Source organism: Copadichromis virginalis, linkage group LG3 (assembly GCF_057382275.1).
Source record: "Copadichromis virginalis isolate Kocher_CV1m ecotype Utaka linkage group LG3, C_Virginalis_male_GT1.1, whole genome shotgun sequence".
In the NCBI taxonomy this organism is placed as follows: Eukaryota; Metazoa; Chordata; class Actinopteri; order Cichliformes; family Cichlidae; genus Copadichromis; species Copadichromis virginalis.
The window spans coordinates 20,360,997-20,371,895 of record NC_140620.1 but is presented as its reverse complement, the minus strand read 5'-3'; the positions used below and the strand labels follow the sequence as shown (position 1 = coordinate 20,371,895).

Genomic DNA, 10,899 nt, shown 5'->3' with positions numbered 1-10,899 from the left:
ATATATTTTAGAGGAATGTTTTGTTTTTCACCCGAAATGAACTATTGCTTCAGAAGAGATTTATTACCCTACCTGACTCTTATATCTTGTTCTGTTTTTTGTTTGTTTTTGTTATTTTCAGGTTCAATGGTGCGTGTTCTTGTAATGGCCGCCTTCCCACTGGAGGTTTTGATCCACAGCAATTTAAAAGGTAAACAGCTTTGAAAGTCATTTCAAATGGTTAGCTAATAGTACTCTAAAAAGCCTACAACTCTGTCACCAGTTTCTTTACCAAAAAGTACCCATAAAAGTATATCTTAATAGCATATAATTGTAGTTCAAATGTTTAGTTGTACAAATATCAGATTTTTGGAAATCTAAAGCTAGTCAAACACTCAAATGTTCATGCTTTTTATAGGAGGACAGAGCAAAACGGACATCGGCGCAGAGTGAAGAACTGCCCTTTATAAGGACACTATGACAGCCACATATAGTAAGTGAAGACTTTCTGTGTATCTAAAATTGCATACAGCACAAGTAACTTACTTTGCAACCATTAAAATTGGTTGTAAAGTAAGTTACCAATACAAATAGATGATGATGCATTGTAGTGGTTGGTCTCAGACAAAGAAGGTCAACAGATTTATGAATGCTGGAGGGTAAGGAGAGACGACCAAAAGGGGTGTTAGCATTACTGTAATGTGAACTGGATAGACTTTCCATCTAGGAAAAAAAAAGAGGTAAAATTATGCGTAAAATATATCTGTATTAATGTCTGTATCTATATAAACAGAAATATCTGTTTGCTAAATGAAGCCAGCTAACATAAATCATATTTTTATTTTAACTCTGATAAAAGTAATAGAACTGTGACTTTTGTTTGTTATAGTGGCGGTAAGGAAGAGGTTTCCCAATGTGTCCATAAGGGCTTTGAGGATTGCAGTGAAAGCTGGGGGAACTGAGACTGCTGGAAAAGGAAAAGAAATTACATTTTAAGTATTTTGACTCAACAAATACACGTAGATTACTTAATTTGATAGACTACTCATACAGTAAAAACCTAGAAACTACAATATTCTCTTTAGACGCAGAAAAAGCATTTGACAGAGTTAACTGGAAATTTCTATTTGCAACTTTACACAAATTTGGTTTTGGATCCTCTTTCATAAACTGGTTAAAAATATTATATAATTCCCCAACAGCTTGTGTCAGAACAAATGACCAGACATCCTCCAGCTTCTGTCTCTTGAGGGGCACCAGGCAGGGATGCCCACTCTCCCCTCCACTGTTTGCAATTTTTATTGAACCACTAGCAGCAGCAATTAGACAGAATTCAGTAATTAAGGGCATAAAATGCAAGAACGTGGAACATAAAATCAGCCTTTATGCGGATGATGTGTTACTCTTTCTCCAAAATTCACAAACCAATATCTCTGAGGTGATTGAATTGATAAACTCTTTTGCAAGAATATCAGATTACTCAATTAACTGGTCAAAATCTACAGTCCTACCGATTAATTGCTCCCTCCATAATTCCTCTACTACACCACTGCAATTGGGAAATATAAAATATTTAGGTATTAATGTTTCTCCCAAGCTTGCAGATCTAACTAAATTAAACCATATCCCACTTTTAAAGAAGGTAGAAGATGATCTGGCTAGGTGGAAATGTCTACCCATATCACTCATGGGTTGCCACTATAAAAATGATGGTCTTACCAAAAATAAATTATTTATTCTCAATGATCCCAACTAAACTACCACAAGATCGGTTCAGATCTCTAGATTCATGTATGTCCAAATTCCTTTGGAAAAATAAACCCCCACGTATAAGCTTAAAAACACTACAAAAGACCAAGGATAAAGGAGGATTAGAACTGCCTAACTTTCAGCACTACTTCTTAGCCAACAGGCTTCAGTTTATCTCAGGATGGCTAAAACATACCCTCTTAGATGAACCTTGGCTAGATGTAGAACAAGCACTCTGCAATAATCTAGAGATTTCAGACCTACCATTTATCAGCTCAAACATCCAACGACATGAATGCTTTAAAAGCATCAACATCAGCTCTTCTCTGACAGCATGGTGGGAGTTTCTAAAATTGACGGCGTCTTCATTAATCCCATGCAAACGTACACCTATCTGGAACAACCCTGACATATTACAAAACAATAATATGATAAACTTTTCAAATTGGAGTGGTAAAGGAATCAAATATTTAGAACATATACTAGAAGGAACAGAATTTATTTCATTTGACAGACTAGTTACACAATATGGGATCAACAAGAAAATATTTTTAGAATATCAACAAATTAAATCCATAGTAAAAAAAGAAATTTAAACCGGGTCAAGTTGAACTACAAACACCACCAAGTGTGGTTCAATTTCTTACTCTTAAAACCCCCAAATTACTATCCAAAATGTACAGAATGTTTTCTAAAACAGATGAATCAATATCACTTCCTATTGCAAAATGGGAAGCGGATTTATCAGTTAACTTAGACCTAAACTTCTGGTCTCAGACTTGACATCTAATCAGAAATCCCAGTCTTCAATTAATTCAATACAAAATATTACATAGAGTGCACTATACAGGTCATCGGATGTTCAAGATGGGCTTTACGTATATATATATATATATATATATATATATATATATATATATATATATATATATATATATATATATATGTATATATATATACACACCCACACACACATATATGTATATCTGTGTGTGTGTGTTTCTTTTAGAATGTTTAAGTAATGAGAATAAAATTATAAAATGAATATTCCTTGCTTGATTGATATGCTATATGTATGTTTTAAACATCAAATAAAGATTTCTTTCAGCTGTTACATGTGAATGTGTTTTCTTAGAAATATATGAAGGGTTAAATTTATATATTTTTGAATGATTTTAAATAAGTTTAAATTGTATTTTGAAATATATTTTATAAATATATTTCAAAATATAAAAAAAACAGCCAAAAAATATATGTGCTAAAATACATTTCAAAATATATAAATATATTTTATAATGTATTTTAGCACATATATTTTTGGCCATTTTTTGTATATTTTGAAATATATTTCAAAATGTATTTTAAAATATATTTTTTTACCGTATATACGTACAGCATGATCGTGTCAAGGAGTGATGGTTTAGATGCTGCAAGTTAAAGCAAGTGAGAGATAAAAGAGTGGCCTTAAGAGATTATCTATAGTTCAAAGGTTAAGTGTCTCAAAAGGGAGAGTAGCTGTCGCTTGGAACATGTGGGAACGAGGAAAAAGTTTTGAAGGAAAAGAGTGATGTGATTGAGTTTTTCAATAGGCAGGGAGGCCTGGAAACGCTTGGTGTCAAGAGTTATGCCAAGGAACTCCAGGGATGTTGAAGGGCCCTCAGTTTTCTCTTCTGACAATGGAACACCAAGTTCGGAGAAGACTAACCATCAAGGTGGATAACCCATGAGCTGGCGGTCACATGGGAGGGGATAGACTAGGAAATCGTTGAGAAGATGAACTAAGAATGGCAGCTTATGGTTGTTGGAGAGGATCCAACATAGAGTTTCGGAGAGTGAGTCAAACAACTTTGGGCTGCTTTTGAAACCAAAGGTCAGCCTGACTGCGAAATAATAGGTATCCCTCCACTTGACTCCGAACAAGCACCAGAAATTGGGGGGGGGATTTGCAGGACTTGCAGGCACTCTTGATGGATTTTGAAAGCCATGCGCCTCTTCCAGCAATTTTAGTGAGAGAAATGCCATGGTTCACTGTGGAGTATTTGAGAGAACAGTGGTCACTGGGAGTGATACTATTTATGCTTGGAATATGACTGCTGTGAGGCACAGATAAATCAATTAAGATGCGCTTTTGGGCTGAATATTTTATGGTAGCGATGACCAGTGGGCTAATGGGAAAGAGGGGAATAGGTGGTTTAAGAAAGGGTCCGATCATGAAACCCTCCCTAACTTCTTTGGTGAGCAACAGGAACAGGAGTAAATGTTGTGAGTTGTGAGGAAATCTCTGGTGTGGAGCCTGGGTCCACACGGATAAAAGCGGATGAACGGAGTGAGGGCTCATCTGCTTTTTTGGGCTGGGGTGATGCAGGTGGGAGCAGGATGCAACGGAGCACCACCTATTGTGCTGGAGAGAGAAGAAGAGGTAGCAAATATGTGACAGTAGAGTTCCTGATCGAGATCGCCCCAAAAAGTGTCTTGATTAAACTGTTGTAGGCGAGCAGCTGCCTGAGAAGAGAAGTGGATGTGGTACTAGTAAAAGCCGGTGACGACAAATCTTAGGGCGAGATCAAGTATTATAGTCAACCAGGAATCGAGGAATCAGAAAGATGATGTAGAGAACATATCTGTATGATTAAAATGTGAAAGCAAACAAGAACAAAGTGAGCTCTTTTGCCCGAGTTGAGGCCGTACTACGTATGATGATGGAACTGTTGATCACACTGGGTGGAGCTTGAGTTTGAGTGGAGTTTGAGTGGAGGAAGAATGAGCTCTGCTAGATCTTTATATTTACCAGCAATGATTTCTTGGGGAAGTTGGGCAGATACTGGAAAAGATTTTGGAGCCAGTGGTTTGGGAGGAGGAATTGCCGAGGCCAGCAAAGACTGAGCAGTGTTAGCTTAAAATGAAGGCACCTGGGCTAAAAAGCTACACCATGTGCTGCTTGAAGCTTCACTGACCGGAGTAGGGATGGGTATTGATAAGATTTTCACGATTCCGATTCCATTTTCGATTCTGTTTAACGATTCGATTCTTTATCGATTCTCTTATCGATTCTTTTTAAAAAAGGGGAACACTAAGTTCGATTAGCTTAGAACTTTGTTTTATATCTTCTCTTTGAACAAGATAGAAATTTAGGAGTAACATGGCCTTACAAACCCAACAGTGAGATCTTAAGAGATCCAGCCTACGGCTCTTCAATGGGGTGTCACAGGGTCCCCAGGAAAAAAAATTGTAAATATAAAATAATAAAATAAATATTCTTCTGTAGCAATAACAAAGTATAACATAAATTATTCTGTAGCAATTGCACAAGAATATCCAGTAATGTCCCTGCCTACAATTAAACACATTCACTTTCCGAAAATTAGGGGCATCTGCTGTGGCAAATGGGTTCAAGCCTTTTACCACAAACTTAGTCACTGCTCGGTGACATTCGTCTATCCTGGCCTGAAAGGAGACGCTACCGGTAGACTTCAGCGACAACTGCCAGCATCTGAGCCAGACTCTGTCTGTCTCTCGCATCATGGTCACCTAAATGCACAGTAATGGCAGGTTTTGTAACAAGTCAGATCGCGCTAACATAATATGCACTGTTAGTTGATTATTTACCTGCCGCATTAACGGGAGAGGACGTGCAAACGTTACCGCTGCTGCTGGGTTGAGATTCACGAGTCCGGAGCGGAATTAAAAACACGACATTCATTTAAGGTCATCGTGTGTTTTGTGAGCAAATGCTTTTGCAAATTCGTAGTGCTTCCTCCCTTAAATGAAGTATCTACTTTGCAAGTATTGCAAGTTGCCCTTTTGTCATCCGTTCTCGTAAAGTATAACCAAACTTTTGAGCGTTTGAGCCGCTTAGTCGCCATGTTTCCTGCCAGGTAAATGACGCTCCGCAATGTGGTGACGTCATTCGGGGCGACTGGAATCGATAAGGAATCGTTTACAAAAATGGCAAACAATTCCAAGGAATTGAAACAGTGGGAACTCAACAAGAACCGGTTTTCGATACCCATCCCTAGACCGGAGGAAGAAAAAATACCGATTGGGGGACCGATTGGAATAACTTTGCCTTGTTGTTGGATCACTAAAAGTGAATCCCTCCCTCTTTTCAAACTCGTTAAACAAGGGCTATTGTCCAGTCTGAAATCCTCAATGGGAAAGTGTCTTTAGGTCTCCCTGGAGTGTGGGAACGGCAATGTTTCCTCCGAGTTAGGCACTATGATTGCTCAGATTTCCGGGAAGGTCTGTAGGGCTGAAGACGCATCTCAGAGCAATCAGGAGTGGAGCTGCGCTGCGAACTTTTGCTGGTGTAATCTTCCTCTAATCAAAGTTAGAAGGTTATAGTTTTGGGGGATCAAGAGTGAATCGAGTGGAGAGAGGAATTCTGAGAAATGGATATAGCAGACTGTATAGCTGAGCGGGTAACCCATATGGAAAAGATATATATAAATCTTATAAAGTTTGTATCTGTCTTGTGTGAAACTTGTATGAAAAGCATATAAGTGTGAAAACAGATATAAGATCCCTTGAAAAATTATATAATGAAACTTGTATGTTTTGGATACTTACTAAAACAATGTATGAAAGTAATGCGAAAGTGGCCACTTTCATGAGTAATCACATACAAGTTTTTACTATTTCTTTTCCGTATGGGAATGGCTGCTGGAAGGCTCCCCAGGCAGGCCAGAATTCATTAGATATGTCAAAGTAACTGTTGAACGAACTGTTGTTGATATATACAGTATAAAAAAATAAGTGCATACATCCACCCTTTTCCCAGTGTCTGGGTGAATTGTTTAACTAAATTTATTTTCTAATCAGTGGTTGGTAACACCAGAGTCACTTCCTTCTGTCTCAAAAAATTAATCTGTTCTCCTCCAAACTGAAGAGCTGTCAGCTGTTGATGAACTCAGCATTGGATAACAAGTGTCTGTTAAGTTTTCTCTCTTTTAACATTAATGAGTGTAATTGCATATGAATGTCTTAGTACGCTGGTTAATACATTCTCTGCTTATCTGCATTTGTGCATTGTTTCACTTTGCTGTTTTTCTTTTAATGGTTATGTGGGCAACCCCCAGCCTACAGCTCCATCCAGAGTCCCCTTCCTCCTGTCCACCTTGAGTCCTTTGCCTCAGCGTTTCTCATCAGGACATTCTCTCCAAAAATATCTCTCTTTCCCACTGCAGTAGTATTTTTTTTTTTTTTTTTTGCCACCTTGCCGTGTTTCACTGAGGACTTGCCTCACAACTCCCCATTTTTAAAGCTTTGGTGGGACAGAGGGTTGATTTTTTTTCTCTCGGGGATATCAGCCACCTTGGAGTTGTTCCTAAGCGCCCACACTCAGACCATACTGTTTGTGACGCCAAGCTTGTGGTGGAATTTTCTCTTAATAAATTCTGCAAAGCAGGAGAGCAAACAGCAAACATCCCATTTCTACATTCATGAGAGCTCTGCCCTTGAGACATCGCAGTGCCTCTTTTATACTCTCACACACGACTCTCTGTATCTTTTCAGTTACAACAATTCTTTGTCCCACCTGGGCTGTTGCTGGGCAGGGAGGATTCATGAAGCACCTGACGCTGGTCTCCCTGGGAATTTTCATACAATTAGCAGATAACATAGTTAAACGAGAAACACCAGGTCATATTGACCTTTACCTAAGAAAAAAAGGCTAGATTTTGTCAGTGAAATTCTAACCACCTAAATCTAAATGTTAAAATAAACTAGAGTTTTGCCATCACTAGCTCAAGCTCGGGACCTCCCAGAAGGTACCAGAGGCCTGGAAGCTTGAGGGTCCTGCACAGTATCTTAGCTGTTCCTAGGACTGCGCTCTTCTTGACAGAAATCTCCGATGTTGTTCCCGGGATCTGCTGGAGCCACTCGCCTAGTTTGGGAGTCACTGCACCTAGTGCTCCGATTACCACTGGGATCACTACTACCTTCAACCTCCACATCTTCTTGAGCTCTCCTGCTTCTTGTGTTCCTTTTTTTCTCATGTTGGTGTCATTCACCATGTCTAACACTATGGGTGTCTTCCTCTGCTTGTCCACCACTATTATGTCCGGTTGGTTAGCCATCACCAGTTTGTCTTTCTTACTGATAATATCATTGGCAAAATTTACGCCATATAAGCATGTTAAACCTGTTTGACTTTATTAGTAAAATTCTACCTTTCATCTTTCTAACTAGTTTCTGTTTTTCCTTCCTCTCTGTTCTTCAGCCTCTGGATTTTGTGTAAATCACAGTTTTTAAGGTAATTGTTAAGTTAATTCTTAACAACATAAAAGCAGTTAGCCAAGGATATAAGTCTTTGGCAGTTATTGAGGTCTCTGGTATTGGCAGCTTGTTTTAGTTCTTAGGCACCCCTTTCTTCATCACAGCTTTCTGTAGTTCTGATAGTTGGCTAACTTCCCTCCGTGCTGCCTTGACCTTAGGCTATAGTCATCTTGTAGCTCAGTTCATCTTGTAGCCAAACATCTCAAAGATCACTGTTGCAGTGGTATAGATGAGTTGGTTGGTTTCAGTGATGGTCACAGACTGATAATGCTGCATTTGCATGTTTTAGTAGACATGTTGTTGTTGTTGTTATTATTATTATTATTATTATTATTATTATTATTATTATTATTATTATTATTATTATTATTATTAATATTATTATTATTATTATTATTATTGATCCAGCACAGTCCTACAGCTTACAGTGTGTACTCTAAATAGCTAAAAGTAATCCTATGGAACACCCCAAAACTGGTAATTTGAAATATTCACAAAATGATGCATTTGGGAATATTAGGGAGAGTCAGAAATCTAATTGCCAGTGCTTTGGACTGAATTAAATATGAAATGCTTACTTTAAAAAAAGTGTTTCATGTGAACCATTTTTTTTCTTAATAATTTGCATAATCCGCTCTCCCTCACAGCTCGTCTGACTGTGAGTCCCAGCAGCTCTCAGCTGTTTAAAGATACATTTGTGTCTCTGAGCTGTGAGGAGGACGACAGCTCTGCTGGATGGACTCTGAGGAGAAACACAAGCAGACAGCAGAACACTCAGTGTGGAGATGGGTGGGGGAAACCAGCTGGTTCTAACTGTAACATCAGCTACATTGACCCACTTGAAAGTGGAGTTTACTGGTGTGAGTCCAGAGAGGGTCCCATCAGTAACATGGTTAACCTGACAGTCACTGGTAAGCTGAGTGTGTGGAGTTAGTGTTGATGAAGCTGTGTGTAAATGGATGAAAAGCTGTAGTTTGTCTCTGTGTTGAGGTGGATCAGTGATCCTGCAGAGTCCTGTCCTCCCTGTGATGGAGGGACATGACGTCACTCTGCTCTGTAAAACAAAGACCCCTCCCTCCAACCTCCCAGCTGCTTTCTTTAAAAATGGCATCTTCATTGGAAACAAGATTACAGGTCACATGACCATCCAGCATGTTTCCAGGTCTGATGAAGGCCTCTACAAGTGTGACATCAGCGGTCATGGAGAGTCTCCATCCAGCTGGATCACTGTCACAGGTGAGGAGCTTCACTCTGATTTCACCTCTTATTTCATCCACACATTAACCTAAACAGGTGGGATTCTCTCTGCAGAAAAACCTCAAATTACATCTGGAGCTCCGCCCCCCGCAATATCCCTCCTGCATTTTGAGTTTACTCTGATGGGCTACCTGGTGTTTGTTGTTCTGTCCATACTACATCTCCACTCTCCTCAAGGTGAATCTCTAACATCACACAGCCATGGGCAACACACAGACCTGTCAATCAGTTATTAACAACCTGATGATGATAGAATAGAATAGAATAGAATAGAATAGAATAGAATAGAATTCAACTTTATTGTCATTGCACATGCACAGGTACAGGGCAATGAAATGCAGTTTGCATCCATCCAGAAGTGCTTAGTGATATAGATATATTACAATATACATTAGCAATAATATAGATATGTAAGTATATTACAGAAATGGGTCTATTATGTTATAATGTACAAGGTATGAAGTATGTTGTGAATATTCTATAACTATAAGTATGTACAGGCTGTAGTGAGTACAAGCTATGTACAGGATATAAATATGAAAAACTATACAGAATATGAAATAAATAACTTTACAGAAATCTGAGATATACAGCTATACAGAAATGGGAACTATGCAAGTTGTAAACGAGATTATGAGCTGTCTCTAACTGAAACCATGATAAAGTTAAATCCTTTCTATTCCAACTTTAGGTAACTGAGCTGCCTGCCCCCAGATGATAACCAGATCCACCAATGGTGAGCAGGATTTGGGCAAGGAGGTTGATGATGTCACCTTATGGCTCGTGCTAATCTATTTCTGTGTTTTTATCAACTGTTTCCACTTTGCTTTTGTTCTCTGATCCAGTTCATAAACTTTTGACTGCAACTCTGTTCCATATTATTTACGTTTGGCTCTTCTGATTAGATTGTATATGGGTGTTAATGCACCCATCGTTGCTGTTCATTGTTAGGATAAAGGATTTTGAAAAAGTCTTTGTAAATCATGAATTGTAAATGTTTAACCAAATTCTGGGTTCTTTGCAATGGGGTGGGGTTTCAATTATCAATTTTCCAATTAAAATCGATTCTAGCTTGAATAACTTGTTATTGATTCATTAAAATCCTGAATCATTTTTAAATATAAATGTATTTTGCCAGGATCTCAGGTTAAAGCTGTCATTCCAAAACCACCAAACATCAAAAACAGTAAATCAGATAAGTGGATTTCACACAAAGCTGTTTTTTTCCATCTCCTTCATGTTTTTCTGTGTTTTATCCTCAGTTACTTTGACACAAAGACATCTGCTGTGATGCTCACACCTCTGATAAAGTGTCAGCTTTGATTTTATAGATATAAAAATATGGATATGTACTTACTCATAGGTGATCAGAAATATAATATTTCTGACTGTGTGAGGCAAAAATTTCCAGATTCAAATAGAATCAAATTGAGTTGAAATCAGGGATCAAATCGATTTGGGACCTTGTGAATCGGAATCGAATCAATTATTATGATACTTTGCAGCAGTAGGAGTAGCTTTTTTTAAATTTTGACTTCCAATAGTTGCAATCCACTAGTACCATCTGTGGCAACGTTTCACAGTCTACGACGGGATTAACTCATGACACACAGGCACCTGGCTCTATCATCATATTTTAAC

The 10,899-nt window shown here is 38.3% G+C and overlaps 1 protein-coding gene across 1 annotated transcript; it reads left to right on the top strand.

Moving 5' to 3' along the window:
* Window positions 1–8,629: 8,629 nt before the first annotated feature.
* On the top strand, window positions 8,630–10,899 carry LOC146713303 (low affinity immunoglobulin gamma Fc region receptor II-a-like; the record flags this gene model as incomplete). Its single annotated transcript, XM_085437853.1, has 4 exons — window positions 8,630–8,912; window positions 8,992–9,237; window positions 9,313–9,435; window positions 9,950–10,899. Coding segments are annotated over 4 exons (660 nt in total), but the record flags the coding sequence as incomplete, so codon positions are not given.